This window comes from Scyliorhinus torazame, chromosome 8 (assembly GCF_047496885.1).
Source record: "Scyliorhinus torazame isolate Kashiwa2021f chromosome 8, sScyTor2.1, whole genome shotgun sequence".
NCBI lineage: Eukaryota > Metazoa > Chordata > Chondrichthyes > Carcharhiniformes > Scyliorhinidae > Scyliorhinus > Scyliorhinus torazame.
The window spans coordinates 174,463,086-174,481,714 of NC_092714.1; the positions used below are offsets into that span (position 1 = coordinate 174,463,086).

General features: G+C 50.6%; 1 protein-coding gene across 1 annotated transcript in view; it reads left to right on the plus strand.

Moving 5' to 3' along the window:
* Positions 1-18,629, plus strand: part of ctsa (cathepsin A) — a 67,514-nt gene that overhangs the window by 11,162 nt on the left and 37,723 nt on the right. The window contains 6 exon segments of the mRNA XM_072515543.1: positions 216-266; positions 7,767-7,853; positions 13,804-13,813; positions 13,816-13,914; positions 13,917-13,957; positions 16,694-16,785. Coding sequence (XP_072371644.1) covers positions 216-266; positions 7,767-7,853; positions 13,804-13,813; positions 13,816-13,914; positions 13,917-13,957; positions 16,694-16,785 — 380 coding nt within the window.

The following is an 18,629-nucleotide window of genomic DNA, read 5'->3' on the forward strand; positions in this document are numbered from 1 at the left end:
CACGCAAATCCCTTTAACAGGATACTGATCAGCTGTACATTTGGATTGAAAATGTGAGAATAATTTTTAAGATCATTTAATTGAGGATTCCGTGACCATAAACCCATTTAGAAAAAGCAGGCCCTTCAACCAAAAATGTTTGGGAACCACCATTCAATCCCAATACTGCCCTCATTCCTAACAAACTGATTTGAATGTTGCTGTTTACTTTGCAGATCCAACCAGATGGGAAGACACTTCATTATAATCCCTACTCCTGGAATCTGGTATGTATTTTTTTTTGCTGTCCTTTGTTGACCAGATTATTTTGATCCTATTTAACTCTTTCCCCCTTCTCTCCTCTAACTCGGGCATATGAAGCCAAGTCTGTTGCAATTTATTCTCATGATTTAACCTCCTAAATCCCAGTATCGTTTTTGGATAATCTGCATACCCCACCTTGGGTGACATATTCATGCTGACGTCCAGTGTCCAAATCTGAACGCGATATTCTAGATACAGTCTGTACAATGTTACGACCCCCTGGGCTAGTGCGCCATCAATTCCAGCCCCACTTGACCCAGAGTCACAACACAAGTGAATTAACCAATAACTCTTATAAAAATACCTGATGTCTTTGGCCCTTGGCTGCCCAATAATTAGTCACCAGGTTTGAAAATTTAAACACAATTACTTTTTAATTATAATAAGAACTATAATGAAATCTGCAGCAAAAAAAAAATTGTTAACTATTATCTAATTCCAACCCCCCCCAGTTTAACCTGCAGTGTAGAACTCCCTCTAATATCTTCAAACAGTGGGTGAAATTCTCCGACCCCCCCGCCGGGTCGGAGAATCGCCGGGGGCTGGCGTGAATCCCGCCCCCGCCGGTTGCTGAAGTGCCGGCACCTGCGATTCGGTGGGGGGCGGGAATCGCGCCGCGCCGGTTGGCGGGCCGCCCCGCGTGATTCTCCGGCCCGGATGGGCCGAAGTCCCGGCGCTAAAATGCCTGTCCCGCCGGCGTAAATTAAACCACCTACCTTACCGGCGGGACAAGGCGGCGCGGGGCGGGCTCCGGGGTCCTGGGGGGGCGCGGGGCGATCTGGCCCCGGGGGGTGCCCCCACGGTGGCCTGGCCCGCGATCGGGGCCCACCGATCCGCGGGCGGGCCTGTGCCGTGGGGGCACTCTTTCCCTTCCGCCTCCGCCACGGTCTCCACCATGGCGGAGGCAGAAGACACTCCCTCCACTGCGCATGCGTGGGAATGCCGTCAGCGGCCGCTAATGCTCCCGCACATGCGCCGCCCGGAGATGTCATTTCCGCGCCAGCTGGCGGGGCACCAAAGTCCTTTTCCGCCAGCTGGCGGGGCGGAAATTCGTCCGGCATCGACCTAGCCCCCCAATGTTGGGGCTCAGCCCCCAAAGATGCGATGCCCGTCTGGTTTGCGCCGTTTTGGGCGCCAGTCGGCGGACATCGTGCCGTTTCCGGAGAATTCCGCCCAGTATCTTGTTTTTACTCAGACTGTGCTTCCCTTTGTCAGGTTTCTGACTGAGAGGGCCCCCAAATGAGTTTCTTCTGCATTTCTATCTCTGTCTCTCGTGTAATGCAGCCAGTCTTTCCTGATTGTCCAATGAATGTTTATCCAAATTTTAAAAATCTTCTGCAGCCAAAACTACTAATACTGAGGGAAATATTTGGTTCATTTTAAATCAACAAACACACTTCAACCCCTCCAGCTTTACATTCTCTCTTTTTCTTCACATGGCTATCTTCAGCAACAAGTAAAGCTATCTTCAGCAACAAGTAAAGCTGAGGGTTCAATCTTGGCAGAGTTGGTTGGCTTTATGTTCACCATTCTTGGTTTTACTGCTTTTACATCATCAGAGTCTTTGTAATCACAGGTTTTATCTCTACTATGGACTTATACAATGTGTGTTTTCCAGATTTCAATTTTTCTTTACCTTCTGCATCAGAGGATAACACATTGTTGATTCCATGAACTTTCTGTTTTCTGTATGGCTCTTCATTCACCTTCCTTTTGGCTGATGCCATATTTCCTTTGAAACAAACATGCTCTGGGAAATAATTGGACCTGAAGTGAATGGCAGTGGCTTTACTGCAAAAGGCTGTAACAAGTTACTTTTAGGAAAGCCCAATTCACTTTCTTCTTCCAATTTGCTATCTTCTTTCCAAGCTTTGGAAGAATTACTTGTTACCTGTTCAAGATAGTTCATGATCAGTCTCTTCGGTAGCAGTTGTTTATCATTTCTTCATAATCAAAACATAAATCGGATTCAGAACTCTCGTCTGAATCTTCATCACTCTTATTACTAGTAGCTCTGGACTCTGTTGCTAACTTTTGGTTGGCTCTTAATTCGTAATTTGCTCTGTTCGTTTAACCTTTGCTCTAGAGTCGCCAGGTAGAACAAAGAACAAAGAAATGTACAGCACAGGAACAGGCCCTTCGGCCCTCCAAGCCCGTGCCGACCATGCTGCCCGACTAAACTACAATCTTCTACACTTCCTGGGTCCGTATCCCTCTATTCCCATCCTATTCATGTATTTGTCAAGATGCCCCTTAAATATCACTATCGTCCCTGCTTCCACCACCTCCTCCTGTAGCGAGTTCCAGGCACCCACTACCCTCTGTGTAAAAAAACTTGCCTCATACATCTCCTCTAAACCTGCCCCTCTCACCTTAAACCTATGCCCCCTAGTAATTGACCCCTCTACCCTGGGGAAAAGCCTCTGACTATCCACTCTGTCTATGCCCCTCATAATTTTGTAGATAATCTTTATGACAATGCCACGAGGTTCAAGTACTGATCAATAATTCAACACACCAATTAGTAAGATTCAAATCAAAACACATTTATTATATACAGTAAGTCACTACTCATGCATATCACTAACAGGCCTATACTTAGCTTCAGAATTGGCCCACCAGGTCAGGGGAACAAATGGCCTTTCGTTCACGTCCTGAGTCTGCAGGATTCATAAGCTGGTATGGACTGGTAGCTAGGAGCGCCTATCTCGTAGCGAGCGTTGACTGGAGACTTACTTGGTTGATGTGGCCGCTTGGGCAGTTCACTCTCAAGGGTTGATTCGCTGCTGAGTGACCCTGCCAAGAAGGATGATTTGAACTTGGGGGCTTTACTTTATAGTCCCCAGGGGCTTCCCGCCCTTCGGGGCAGACCCCGTACCTGGTTCCAAGTGATTGGACTGCGTTCTGATCACTTGGATCGATTTCTCCAATACTGGAGCGGTTCCCTGATCGCTGGGCGGTCCCCAAATGTCTGTTGGCCTTCCTTTGTCTTGGCTCCTGCTGGCGCCGAGGAGTCTGGCTTGGCCTTATTCACCTTGCGTGTGTCTATTGTGCCTTGGAATCGCTCATTACTATGCAGATGGCTGCTGGTTTCAGTGCTGTCTGGTTTTTGCAAGTTTCAATACACATGATTTCTGCACTTGCTAGTTTTTGCCTGTGTTGGCTGAATTTCCCTTCAGTCCTTGCGGTTCTCCATTTTAAATTGGGAAGTGGCCAACCCAGGTGGCTACACCGCCTCCTCAGGGTTACCTTCAGTCGTGGAATTCTCAGAATCTGGTTCTTGACTAGACTTTATCTTTGACAAACGTCTGTGAGGAATCATTCGCACAGAGAATTTCATCAGTATCGGCAGAATCCGATCACTGCCACTGTCTCAGCATTTATTTCTTTGAGCCATTTAATGCCCAATGAGTTTTCCTAATTTCCACATGCCCTGCCATTGGCATCTCGTGTTCTATCTGCAGCACTTCCCTCGGACTCTTTGTAATCATGGGTGAAGCTACAACCTTCACTCCTGCCAAATCAATCCCCCAAAATAAGTCTTCTCCGCCACTGGGAACTTCTTAACCACCCTGACAGCTACTGGGCCTGACACTAAATCACACTCCAATTGTACTTGATACAATGGAGCCGGGATATAATTTTAACCTATCCCATTCACTAATACCTTAACTTTCAATGAACTCTCTGGAGGGAAAACCAAATCCTTCTCCAGTCAGAAAGTTTGAGTAGCATCTGTGTCCCTTAAAATAGTGTGTTTCGCTCCCTGAGTTGAGGAAAAAGGGATGACATTCCCCTCAGACAAAAACCCTGTATATCCCTCCTCAACCTCACTCATCATACCTGCTCGCACAGCAGTGTTTACCACAGGTCTAAGTCTAGCTAAAGCTCCAGTCTGCCCTGTAGCATTCTCTACTTTTGTTTCCTTTTCAGGATCCTCCTTATGAACTCCCAACAGGCCCCATGGGCCTTCCTCACAACTTCCAACATGCTGAATGAACGTGTCCCACCAATACAACAGTAACCGCTAGGCTTTTGAGTCTCACCCTCACCCTCAGTATCTTTCTTCCTGGTCTGAGGAGGAGATCACGGAGCATTCCCAGCCATCCATTCCTTACCTTGGCTATCTGCCTTCCTTTCACTCTCCCACTTCTTACCCTTTTCAAAATTATCGGAGTGGTGGCACAGCATTAAATTTATGGATCAGCTCATAATAGTCAGCCATAATTGCTGCCTGCCTGGCAGCCTTCACCCTTTGGTCTACAACAAGGGTTCTTAACATAGAAGGTTAATTCCTCGGAGAATGGCCTCTCTCAGAGCCTCATAGGTAGTTGCAAGTCCCAATGCTTGTACCCACCTATCAAAATAGTTCTGCTTGACCCTTTTGAATTCGGCGTGCATCTGTCCTGGCTGTCTCCTCAAGTTCCAAAACTTTTGCCTATATGCTTAGGGAACTAATTCACAGGCATCCAGACTGGCCTTTTTTACCACGTCATAATCCATAGCCGCTCCCTCCGACAGGGAAGCATAAACTTCCTATATCCTCCCCGTCAATCTACATTGCATGGGTACTTGTCTCTTGGCCAATCCATTTGTGTCGCTATTTTCACAAAAGCCCGCTTCCTCTTTGAATTTTGGGAGGGCATGTATAAATTTAAACATATCGCCACTGGGTTCCGTTCTAAGATTAAGCTGCCCTCTATTTCCTGGCAGCTTCCCACTAATTTCCTGTGCCTTAAGCTAGAACTCGCTTTCTTTTGCTTTTTCTCTCTAATTCGAACCTCCTTATTTCCATTTCTTTTTCTTTCGCTGCACCTCCATTTGTTTCATTTGTCACTGGATTTTAGCTAATTCTACTGATGGTTGCCATGACCCAGGTTAGGTTTCTGGCATCTCTTTCAAATTTAAATGTTGAGCAATTGCTTTGGTTATCTCTACCTTCCCAGCTCCAGCTGGCACCTCTATTTCTAATTCCCCAGCCAATTTAGCTTGTCTTTTCAAAGCCCTTTTAAATAAACCAGAGACAAGTTATCTACCTGAAGAAAAATCTTAGCAGCTTCCAGAACCATCCTGTTGTATTGCTACAAACCTGGGGCGAAATTCTCCGGTATCGGCGCGATGTCGGCCCGACCGGTGCCAAAAACGGTGCAAATCAGTCGGGCATCGCGCCGCCCCAAAGGCGCGGAATCCTCCGCATCTTATGGGGCCGAGCCCTAATCTTGAGGGGCTAGGCCCGCGCCGGACTGATTTCCGCCCCGCCTCTGGCGGAAAAGGCCTTTGGTGCCCCGCCAGCTGGCGCGGAAATGACATTTTCCATGTGGCGCATGCGCGGGAGCGTTAGCGGCTGCTCACGGCACCACCGCGCATGCGCTGTGGAGGGAGTCTCTTCCGCCTCCGCCATGGTGGAGACCGTGGTGAAGGCGGAAGGAAAAGAGTGCCCCCACGGCACAGGCCCATCCGCGGATCGGTGGGGCCCCGATCGCGGGCCAGGCCATGGTGGGCCCAGGACCCCAGAGCCCGCCCGCGCCGCATTGTCCCGCCGGTAAGAGAGGTGGTTTAATCCATGCCGGCGGGACAGGTATCCTAGCAGCGGGACTTCGGCCCATCCAGGCCGGAGAATCGCGGGGGAGGGGGGGCCGCGAACCGGCGCGGCGCGATTCTCGGCCCCGCCGAACCTCCGGTGCCGGAGAATTCGGCAAACGGCGGGGGGCGGGATTCACGCCAGCCCCCGGCGATTTTCCGACCCGGCGGGGGGTCGGAGAATCTCGCCCCTGGTGTCTCTTTTTCACTTATACTATAACCCAAACGTTGCCGTCTACCGCTCCAAAGATCCCGGACCCAAGCTCCCAGATTATATTATGCCTCCCGGCTAGTGTGCGCTCAATTCCAGCCCCACTTGACCCTGAGTCGCAACACAAGTGAATTAACCGATAATTCTTAGAAAAATACCCAAAGTCTTTGGCCCTTAGCTGCCCAATAATGACAATCACCAAGTTTGTAAATTAAATACAATTACTTTTTATTTATGACAAGAACTATAATGAAATAGCCGGCAAATACAACTGGTTAACTATTATCTAATTCCTAATCCATATCTCTACACACATACAAGACAAACAAACCTAGAGGAGGAGAGGGGTGAAAATAATAAGTAAAAGGAAAAATAATCTTTGTTTCAGCTGGGTGTCTTTAAGCAGACCTTCCTTCAAAGTAAGCCTTCAGATCCAGCTCGGTTTGCAGTCTGTAGACGCATTCAGGTCTCTGCAATTTCAGAAATACAACAACTCACAGCCTTTCAGGAGAGAGAGAAGAGACCAGGTCCTCCCCCTGAGTGTCCAGCATTCAAACTCTTGCTTTCCTTAGGTCTCTGGATATCATCACACTGGTCGTCACCAATCACCACCTGCTGCCGAGCAGAATATGCCCTTTTAGCCACTTCATTGGCCACCAACCAATCAATCGAACCGAGTCCTACCCCATCTCTTGGGCATTGCTGTCCAAAGCTGGCGGCACCGTATACTATGTTGTAACTTTTTGAATTCCTCCTTCTCTCTGCTGATACATGCCCATTAAGCATCCATGGATTAAAATGATAACTGCAAAAATAAAGCAAGTGGAAATAAGGGAATTGTCAGGAAGGATCCTTAGAACAAGTGAAGGATAACTTCCTCCTCTTAGTATCTAACCCTCTGAAATAAAGGCTAACATTCTGTTAGGGTTTTTTTGGATTAATTTTGATACATGCCCATTCTCTTTCCAGGATTATGACTATGGATTTTCAAATCTCTGCTTCACCACCAGGCTAGTTTCTCGCAACTTAAAAATGCTCAGATTTGGCCATCGTGAGTACCATAGAATTTACAGTGCAGAAGGAGGCCATTCGGCCCATCAAGTCTGCGCGGCTCTTGGAACGAGCACCCTATTTAAGCCCAGGCTTCCACCCTATCCCCGTAACCCAGTAACCCCACCTAACCTTTTGAACACTAAGGACAATTTAGCATGGCCAATCCACCTAACCTGCACTTCTTTGGTCTGTGGGAGGAAACCGGAGCAACCGGAGGAAACCCACGCAGATACAGGGAGAAAGTGCAAATTCCACACAGGCAGTCACCCGATGCTGGATTTGAGCCTGTGACCCTGGAGCTGTGAGGCAGCAGTGCTAACCACTGCTGCTGTGCCGCCCCATAAAAAACATTATCCTAAGTGGATAACGTCATGCTTGCTCAAGGTGAACTTTACTCGCTATAGTACAACCTATTTAATCGATCTGAATTTATACAATCGGAATTAGGGAAAAAAAGATAGCAAATGGGGCATTTGGAACAAATACTATGGGGTAGTCACTAATTAGTGTCCTGTACCATTCTACATAAAGTGATTGATATGGTTTATCCACTATTGTCTATACTTTCACATGTCTTCTCTGCTTTAACAGTAAATAATGAACTATGTTTCCATCACAGATTGCAAACATGCTGTACCTTGAATCACCAGCAGGGGTCGGGTTTTCTTATGCCAATGACAAGCAATACAAGACCAATGATAGTGCGGTAAGGCCTTTGGTTGTGTGTCTGCATGTAGGGGGAGGACGTGTGGGGGGGGGGAGGGGAGGGTGTCTGGGCATGTGGGAGGGAGGGCGTCAAAAGGGGCCTCAGTGGATGGTGGTGTTTTGGGGGATATGTGGGGGGAGTCGGTGGATGGGGGCTGAGTGGGTGGATGTGGCAGATTGTGATGTTGGGTGGGTGGATGATGGGGTGCGTGGGTGGTGAGGGGTTGGGGTGGGTGGGTATATGTATGTGTGTGTGGTTGTGGGGGGGGTTGGGTGTGTGTATGGGGGGGGTTGGATGTGTGTATGGGGGTGTTTGGGTGTGTGTATGGGGGTGTTTGGGTGTGTGTATGGGGGTGTTTGGGTGTGTGTATGGGGGTGTTTGGGTGTGTGTATGGGGGTGTTTGGGTGTGTGTATGGGGGTGTTTGGGTGTGTGTATGGGGGTGTTTGGGTGTGTGTATGGGGGGGTTTGGGTGTGTGTGTGTATGGGGGGGTTTGGGTGTGTGTGTGTATGGGGGGAGGTTTGGGTGTGTGTATGTATGGGGGGGGTTTGGGTGTGTGTCTGTATGGAGCTGTTTGGGTGTGTGTATGAGGGGGTTTGCGTGTGTGTATGGGGAGTGTGTGGGGGGGGTTTGGGTGTGTGTGGGGGGGGTTTGGGTGTGTGTGGGGGGGGTTTGGGTGTGTGTGGGGGGGGTTTGGGTGTGTGTGGGGGGGGTTTGGGTGTGTGTGGGGGGGGTTTGGGTGTGTGTGGGGGGGGTTTGGGTGTGTGTGGGGGGGGTTTGGGTGTGTGTATGGGGGGGTTTGGGTGTGTGTATGGGGGGGTTTGGGTGTGTGTATGGGGGGGGTTTGGGTGTGTGTATGGGGGGGGTTTGGGTGTGTGTATGTATGGAGCCGTTTGGGTGTGTGTATGAGGGGGTTTGCGTGTGTGTATGGGGAGTGGGTGGGGGGTTTGGGTGTGTGTGGGGGGGTTTGTGTGTGTGTATATGAGGGGTTGGGTGTGTGTATGGGCGGTTTTGGGTGTGTGTATGGGGGGGTTTGGGTGTGTGTATGGGGGGGTTTGGGTGTGTGTATGGAGGGGGGTTTGTGTGTGTGTATGGGGAGCGGTTGGGTGTGTGTGTGGGGGGGGGGGTTTGGGTGTGTGTGCGCGGGAGGGGTTTGGGTGTGTGTATGGGGAGGGTTGGGTGTGCATGCGTGTGGGGGGAAGGGTTTGGGTGTGCGCGTGTGTGTGGTGGGGGGGTTTGGGTGTATGTATGGGGATGGTTTGGGTGTGTATGGGGGGGTATTGCGTGTGAGTATGGGGGTTTTTGGGTGTGTGTATGGGGGGGTGTGGGGGGGGTTGAGTGTGTGTGTGTGGGGGGGGTTGAGTGTGTGTGTGGGGGGGGTTGAGTGTGTGTGTGGGGGGGGTTGAGTGTGTGTGTGGGGGGGGTTGAGTGTGTGTGTGGGGGGGGTTGAGTGTGTGTGTGGGGGGGGTTGAGTGTGTGTGTGGGGGGGGTTGAGTGTGTGTGTGGGGGTGGTTGAGTGTGTGTGTGGGGGGGCTGAGTGTGTGTGTGTGGGGGGGCTGAGTGTGTGTGTGTGGGGGGGCTGAGTGTGTGTGTGTGGGGGGGCTGAGTGTGTGTGTGTGGGGGGGGCTGAGTGTGTGTGTGTGGGGGGGGCTGAGTGTGTGTGTGTGGGGGGGGCTGAGTGTGTGTGTGTGGGGGGGCTGAGTGTGTGTGTGTGGGGGGGCTGAGTGTGTGTGTGTGGGGGGGCTGAGTGTGTGTGTGTGGGGGGGCTGAGTGTGTGTGTGTGGGGGGGCTGAGTGTGTGTGTGTGGGGGGGCTGAGTGTGTGTGTGTGGGGGGGCTGAGTGTGTGTGTGTGGGGGGGCTGAGTGTGTGTGTGTGGGGGGGCTGAGTGTGTGTGTGTGGGGGGGCTGAGTGTGTGTGTGTGGGGGGGCTGAGTGTGTGTGTGTGGGGGGGCTGAGTGTGTGTGTGTGGGGGGGCTGAGTGTGTGTGTGTGGGGGGGCTGAGTGTGTGTGTGTGGGGGGGCTGAGTGTGTGTGTGTGGGGGGGCTGAGTGTGTGTGGGGGGGGGGGCTGAGTGTGTGTGTGTGGGGGGGGGCTGAGTGTGTGTGTGTGTGGGGGGGCTGAGTGTGTGTGTGTGGGGGGGGGCTGAGTGTGTGTGTGTGGGGGGGGGCTGAGTGTGTGTGTGGGGGGGGGCTGAGTGTGTGTGTGGGGGGGGGCTGAGTGTGTGTGTGTGGGGGGGCTGAGTGTGTGTGTGGGGGGGGCTGAGTGTGTGTGTGGGGGGGGGCTGAGTGTGTGTGTGGGGGGGGGCTGAGTGTGTGTGTGGGGGGGCTGAGCTGAGTGTGTGTGTGGGGGGGGGCCTGAGTGTGTGTGTGGGGGGGGCTGAGTGTGTGTGTGGGGGGGGGCTGAGTGTGTGCTGTGGGGGGGGGCTGAGTGTGTGTGTGGGGGGGGCTGAGTGTGTGTGTGGGGGGGCTGAGTGTGTGTGTGGGGGGGGCTGAGTGTGTGTGTGGGGGGGGCTGAGTGTGTGTGTGGGGGGGGCTGAGTGTGGTGTGGGGGGGGCTGAGTGTGTGTGGGGGGGCTGAGTGTGTGTGTGGGGGAGGCTGAGTGTGTGTGTGGGGGGAGGGCTGAGTGTGTGTGTGTGTGGGGGAGGGCTGAGTGTGTGTGTGTGGGGGAGGCTGAGTGTGTGTGTGTGTGGGGGGGAGGGCTGAGTGTGTGTGTGTGGGGGGAGGGCTGAGTGTGTGTGTGTGGGGGGAGGGGGGCTGAGTGTGTGTGTGGGGGGAGGGCTGAGTGTGTGTGTGGGGGGAGGGCTGAGTGTGTGTGTGGGGGGAGGGCTGAGTGTGTGTGTGGGGGGAGGGCTGAGTGTGTGTATGGGGGGAGGGCTGAGTGTGTGTGTGGGGGAGGGCTGAGTGTGTGTGTGTGGGGGGAGAGTTTGGCTGTGCGTGTGTGTGACGTGGTTGGTTTGTGTGTGTGTGGGGAGGGATTGGGTGTGCGTGTGTGTGGGGGCAGTTTGGGTGTGCGTTTGTGTGGATATGGGTGGGTTTGTATGGTTGCTGGGCCCAGTGGGTGGGGGTGGCTGAATGCGGTGGGGGGTGAGAATGGATGGGGGACTCGGGTGGTGGCGAGAGTTGGCGGGGCGCTTGGATGTTAGCTGAGTGGGTGGGATGCTCGGGTGTGGCTGAGTGAGTGGGGCGCTCGGGTGGTGGGTGGGGCGTCTGGGTGGGGGCTGGCTTGGTGGGTGAGTGGGTGGGGGGCTCGGGTGGGCGGTGATAGTGGGGGAGTGCTCGGTTGGAATGTGGGAGATTGCAGTACAGCAGTGAGTGACTCAGTGTGAGGGTGATGGCGTGGAGGGGGTGGGGGTTCGGTGGGTGGGGGTCAGCGTGGGACTGGATATGGGAGGGTGGGATCCGGGGCTGCTCGTTGTGTGGATGTGAGGGGGGTGGGTGGGAGGCGGTGCTTGTTGGGTGGGTGGGACTCTCTGGGTTGGTTTAGGGGTTGGCAGGAATGGATAGGGTACTCATTTGATGGGTGTGGGAGGGTGTGCACGTGGGTGAGGCTATGTGAGGGCACGCGGACGGTGGGGAAGTGGGTGTGACTCTGTGTATATGTGTGTTATTCTAATACTACAGGTAGGTATTAGATGTTTATTTGGGTGTAGGCAAGGCTGGCATTTGCCTGCAAAGGTAGCGGGCCCTCCCATTGAGTTCCCACTATGTTGTTCGGTGGGAATTTATGATTTGTGACCCTGGGACCAATGTGTGTGTCTTGGAGACTGTGGTGTTCCTGTGACACTTGATGCCACTTCTTATTGTCAGTGGTACAGATCACAGGACATGGGTTACTATCCAGTAGCCTTGGTGTGATGCTGTGTTTGTGTCGCCTGTACTTCCTGCTGTGCTGGTGGTGGACGGCCAGTCAGGTCGAGAGGCATCGATAAAACTACCCATTCTATCTCAGATTTTCTCGAGTGTGGTGGCTTTCCCCATCCATGTGGACATTCCACCTCTCTGCTCGCATGACCGTTCGTAGATGGTTCAATGACACTGAAGATGTGGGTTATTCATTGTCTCCACCTGCTTTTGCCGCGATGCTTTTGCTGAAGCTGATTCAGTGGTGACACAGATGTTGATGGTGAAGTCTTCAGTGAAGGTGGTTCTCTTCAAGGTCAGTGGGAAGTGACTGGCTTTCTTTTGTTCGAGATGATCTTTACCTTGTGGTGTGAAGGTTAACTGCCCAGTGATAGTTCAGCCCTGGATCCATTCCACATCCTGCTGTAGGCCAGCGTGGCTTGCTTCATTAGTGGAGGAATTATAAATCGGGTTGAACACTGGAATCATTAATTTAATAAAACTACTCTTCTGACTTTAGTGTGACCATTGTTTGGCTAGAGAATGTTTCTTTGAAGGAACTCTACAGAATGTCTGCGGCTGTGAGAGTTCCTTCCTAAGACATTACAATTCCTCTTCCTTTGAACCGTCACGCCAGCCACTGGAGTATTTTCCCTTTTAGCCTCCTGTTGACCAATATTGCTAGGGCTCCATGATGCCATCTCTAGTCAAATGCTTCGAGAGCAGGGCTGTAATGTGGTCTGGATTTAACTGGCATCATATCGAAGGTACATTGGGTTCTGGTAGAGCTTTGAGGTAGCATTGATGAGCAGGTCGTTATTGTACCCCACAGATGGAAACGAGGAAATAGCTGATGAGTTTGGAGAGGGCTTCAAACTACATATGCAGAAAAGACCATCAATTCCACCCAGCTTGCCCCAAATGCCCTGTTGGATGGAGTGTGGTGACTGGACTTTTCTTATCTGCCCTAGCCAAGCGATTTCCTGAGAGAAGCAAAATGGGCACCGATGAGGGAAAATGTGCCCTGGGAAATTCATCCTCAATCCCCTCCAGTGATCAAAACTATTCCAAGAGATCCTGGACCAAGCTTCCGTATGATGCAATCCATGTTAAGGCCGGAAAGCAAGCCACTCCCTCTTGAAGGTGTGCAGACAGTCAGTACACAACACAGTAGCCCGCAACAGGATCCGGAGGCTCACTATGGGGAATGAAGAACCGCATAAATTCCAATTTATTCTGCACCGGTTAATCTCGGCTCCATGGTTCTCCTCAATCTGTTAAAACTCTTCTCTCTCAACAGGCACACTATCTTGCTCTTATAATACTTTATCGACCTATATCGACCTCTCATCGGGTCACCTTGATATATGCTGCTGTAGAATAAACAGATTCCGTTCTTTAAACCTATCTGAATAGCTACGGTCTTTAAGCTAGAAATCATTCTTCTGGCTCCCCTCCAGACCTTTTCTGAAGCCCATATATCATCCATCAAGTTCAGCTGGGGAAGGGGCGGGAGGGGGGGGAGGGATGGGAAGGGGGAGGGGGGGAGGGATGGGGGAGGGGGGGGAGGGATGGGGGAGGGGGGGGGAGGGATGGGGAAGGGGGGGGGGAGCGGAAGGCCGTCCCGGTAGGGCACTGTAACAATAACAAAACGTCAAAAGGAAACTTAACTAATTAAAATTAAAATGTCATTCCAGGGGGTGATGAGGCACCCGAGCCCCCGCAATGCCCACTGCGGAAGGCTTGAAACCTGCCTGTAGACCCCCCTGTTCTCCCTTTCCAAGGCCACCAGCCGTGGTAGAGGGGCAGACAGTATGTTCTGATGACCCATCCTCTGTTTTATATGTGCTGAAAGATGATTAATACTCATCGCGTGTTTCTCTTAGCCTTCGCAATGTAATTGCCAAGACATTAACCCCCTGGAGATAAATGGCTATTTCCTCTCTACATTCATTCAGGGTACTGAGGAAGCATAATTGGAATGACTCACAGACAGTGAATCATGTTGGTACTGCTTATTTTTACACCAGATTTAATGCTGACCCATCATATTAATTATGTGCGTCTTATTGGAAAGTTCTCTTATCCTCTCACTCTTTCTCTCCGTCCTCCAGGTTTCATTCAATATTATCTGGCCCTGAAGGAGTTCTTCCGCCTGTTTCCGGAATACAGTAAGAATGAATTCTACATCACGGGAGAGAGTTATGGAGGCATTTATGTACCAACACTGCAGAGCGTGTCATGGTTGATCAAAGCATCAATTTCAAGGTGGGAGTCGATCAATGCAAAATCCCGTAGAAAATGGGGGAAATACTCAGTCAACCAGGCAGCATCTGTAGGGAGAGAAACAGTTAGTGTCGCACGCTGGTGACCTTGTGTCTCCATAAATGGTTCCTGACCTGCTGAACACTTGCAATATTTCCTGTTTACATTCAGATTTCTAACATCTGGGCCTGAATTTTTAGGTGTGCCCCCTGCTCTCTGAAGAGTTGGTGGGGACCACGTCCCGGCTGACTGCCCCACTGCCAGTTTATGCTCAAATGAGTGGTGACTGGCATTGGGCAGGGTTCTCTTTTCTTTCCCCTTCCACCCTCATTCGGAGGGAAGTCCTCCCTTAGAGAGTTGCCGGTTAACCTGCTTCGCCAGCAGTTCTCCAGTCCCTGCAGCAACAGCTTAAACTCTCCATTCTGGTCAGTGGGGCCATAAAATCCTGACCTGGTTCCAGGGAGGGAAGGGTAGGGAACGCCTTGGGGATCATGAGGCGGAATAAACCAGGGGTTGGGAAAGGAATATGGAGGGGATCCAGAGTTCACTAGGCCTTAAGGGGAGGGCAATCATGAATCAGAAGGGGGCTTCTGATGACTGGCACTCCATCTCCCCTCTCCCCCCTCTGCCTGAGACGTAACTCGCCTTATTTCCGGGTTTCCTCCGCGGTGCTACAATCTGCCAGTTGAGGCTGGGTGGGAAACAGCTCTTAAGTGGCCGTTACTTCAGGGCCTTAATTGGGGCAACGGCAGGCTTCACGTCGGAGGCTTTGCCTGTCCTGGCGTAAAATCGCTTCAGGTTTGAGGCGGGTGGGAGCCAGAGGGAATCCATCCCTGCAGTTTCACCCTCCTCCCCACCTAAAAGCACACCAGAGTGGGGACGTGAAATCCTGGCCCTGGACCATTCTTCCTTCGAATGAATCATAGCCTGATGGTGAGCAGAGGAAGAGGGGGTTCGGAAGGGGGAGGAGAGGGGTGGGCACAGATGCTGAGGGAATGCTGTCTTTTGAATGAAATATTAAATCTGCTGCACCTGCCCCGTGGGGTGGGGTGAATGATCTCACAGCATTATTTGAGGACCAACAGTGAAGTGTTCAACATCACTGGAAAGAAGATTATACTGCTTGTGGTCTCGGCGTTGTTTGTGAGATCTTGCTTGCACAAATTGGTTACTGTTCCCTACATAACATTAGTAACTACACTTCAAAAGTGCTTTAGGCTGTCCTGAGGTTAAATGCACTTGGGCCTGTTTTATTTTTGACATTGAGGGGAAACCCACAAATTATCTTTATCATTATTGTTTCATGTGTTTTCCTTTGCAGTGATGATTACTTTAAGTTCAACAGGAAGGATACAGGGGCCTAGTAATTAATGGCATTGGACCAACGACCCGAGGGTTGTGAGGTCAAATCCCACCGGGGAAAATTGTCAGACTGGATTTGTTGAATGGTGCCAGAAAGCAATTGGGTTGTTGTATAATAATCTCTTCTCTGAAGGAAAATTGCTAATCTTACCTCGTCTGGTTTACATGTGACCACACCCCCACATTACGAGGTGAATTCTAAACCCCCGAAAGGCAGCTGGGGATGGGTAATAACTGTTGCGCTCCCAGTGTAGCCTATATCCCAAGAACAGATATGAAAACAAATTCTCCATTTCATCCTCCGCCTCTCACTTTCGAGTATAACAATCCTGGTCCAGCCCCTCTGAATATTTCCCCAAATCCCTAATCCAGTGACTATGACACTGTTCTGGCGAACTCAACCCAGACCAGCTCTCAATTCAGACGTCTAGACTGTGTGGTTTAATGTTCTATTGAGTGAGGACATCGGAAGGAGCTACTGCTTATTCCCTTATTATAATACTGCTTATTGAACAACTCCTTTCTAGTCTGCCTCTCGTCCATCATTTGTAACCATCACAGTGCTGTACATAATAATCGTGGATTATATTCCCCTGAGTTTAGACCAGTTATGAGTAACCTAGGCTAGTGAGTGGGCTGCATGAGTGGCCCTCCCATCATCTCAGTCAACGGTCAACATTATGTCTCGTGGGCCCCACTCAGAACCCAGTAGTTTAACAGTTGAGGGATGATCCAATCAACGTGTTTAAAAGGATTTGATAGGATAACTACAGAGAAATAATTTGCCATGGCGGGAGAATAAAAGACAAAGCTCAATCTTAATATTCAGCCTGTTATTAGGGCGGCATGTAGCTTCACAGCTCCAGTGTCCCAGGATCAATTCCTGGCTTGGGTCACTGTCTGTGCGGAGTCTGCACGTTCTCCCCATGTCTGCGTGGGTTTCTTCCCACAGTCCAAAGATGTGCTGCTAAGGTGGATTGGCCATGCTAAATTGCCCTTAGTGTCAAAAAAAAGGGTTAGGTGGGGTTACTGGGATAGGGTGGAGGTGTGGGCTTGTGTAGGGTGCTCTTTCCACGGGCTGGTGCAGACTCGATGGGCCGAATGCCCTCGAGTGCACTATAGATTCTATGATTCTATGAATCAGGAAACACTTATTCAGGGCAGTGGAAGTCTGAAACTTTCTCCATCAAAGGGCTATGGTTGTTCGGTCATCTTGAATATTCAAATCTGAGATTAATATTTCCGTTGGCTAAGGGTATCAAGGGATGTGGTGTGATGGTTAGTACGTGGGAAGATTGACCAGTATCTCATTGAATGGGGGAATAGTCTACCCAGTGCCTATATTCCACAATAATGTTCATGTTGTTGCTTTTTCAGGGAATTGCTGTCGGAAATGGATTATCCAGCTGGGAATACAATGATAACTCTTTGGTTTACTTTGCTTATTACCATGGACTGTTGAGATCTACGTAAGTTGCAACAACTCATTGGCTTGGATCTTTGACCTGAGGTGTGTTCTGTCTGGGAGGGGGACTGGTGTGAGGTGCAAGCCCCCAGGGAGAGCAGCTTTGTCTCGCATCCTACATGTTTATGTTGTAAGTTTTTGAAAATAAATTTAGAGTACCCAATTCATTTTTTCCAATTAAGGGGCAATTTAGCGTTTCCAATCCACCTACTCTGCACATCTTTGGGTTGTGGGGGCGAAACCCACGCAAACACGGGGAGAATGTGCAAACTCCACACGGACAGTGACCCAGAGCCAGGATCGAACCTGGGATCTCGGCGCCGTGAGGCAGCAGGGCTAACCCACTGCGCCACTGTGCTGCCCTTTTTTGTTGTAAGGTTGTATGTTGCCTCATGAAGAGGTCTGGAGGCTTGTATGGTTGAACAATAACTTTATTAGTAACGTAACTATATATACATACAGGATACAGTCTGGACTAGGTGCTAACTTCGTGTCGGCTCCTACCAGACTCCCTACTCCTCCCATGTGACTCTACATCATGACGTGGGCTAATCAGTCCCACGTTAATCCTTCCAGACCCAAGCAGCCTAATACTACAATTTTAAATGCAGGGTTCTTTCAAATTATGTTTTCTATATCGTCCGCACTGGTTGACAGGCTTGAGGCCTCCTGGGCAAGAAGCTTACTACATGAGGCTGACATTGTCGAGCAGCTAGTTTTATTGAGGGTAAATGGGTGGCATGGTGACGCAGTGGTTAGTACTGCTGCCTCACAGTGCCAGGGACCCGGGTTCGAATCCGGCCTTGGATGACTGTCTGTGTAGACATGTTCTCCCCATGACTGCGTGGGTTTCCTCCGGGTGCTCCGGTTTCCTCACACAGTCCAAAAATGTGCAGGTTAGCTGGATTGCCAATGCTAAACTGACCCTCAGTGGATAGGGGAGTGGACCTGGTAGAGTGCTCTTTCGGAGGGTCGGTGCAGACTGGATGGACCGAATGGTCAAGATTCTGTGAAAAATAGAAAATGCTGGAAATGCTCAGGAGCTCTGGCATCGTGAATGGAGAGAAGCACAGAGTAAACTTTTCAGGTTGCTGTCGACAGAACAGGAAAAGCTAGGACTCCCAGCACTGTGTTCTTTCAGGTCCTCTCCTAGCATTGTCATTAAACAAGCTCACAAGGGTGTTGCTGCTGTTTAGTGAACCAACCTGTACTTTAGGGACTGAAGGCCAACTTCTTGAACTGTCTTCTACCTCTTCCAGATCACGTTCCCACCACCAAACATCAAACCATTGTTTCCCAGACGGTCACTGATCTTGTAAGATCTTTCTTCTGTGTTTTCTAACCTCATAACCCGCTTGTACCTCCTTCCCATGATCCACGAGCAGGACTTGCTGGTAGGACCATCATTTCACTCTTTCCATCAGGCAGAAGATACAGAAGTCTGAAGACCTGCACACCCAGATATAGGAACGGCTTCTTCCCGACAGCTACTAGAGTCCTCAACGTCTCCCTGTCGGACTGATCTGTTCCCTGTAAGAACACTATTCACGACGACCTATGCTGCTCTTGCTCATGTATTTGCTTTGTTTGGCCCCTTGTTCCGCACTGAACCAATCACTGTTTGTCGATGTACCATTTGTCAATGTACTCTGTCGATTATTCTTTTTTGTCTACTATGTACGTACTGTGTACGTTCCCTTGGCCGCAAATAATACTTTTCACTGTACTTCAGTACATGTGACAATCAATCAATCAAATCCTGTTTCACTGATATTTCTTTACATTTTTCTTCTCCCCTTGTCCAGCCTCTTCACACCTATATCTATGACTTTTCCACCTTTTCAGCAG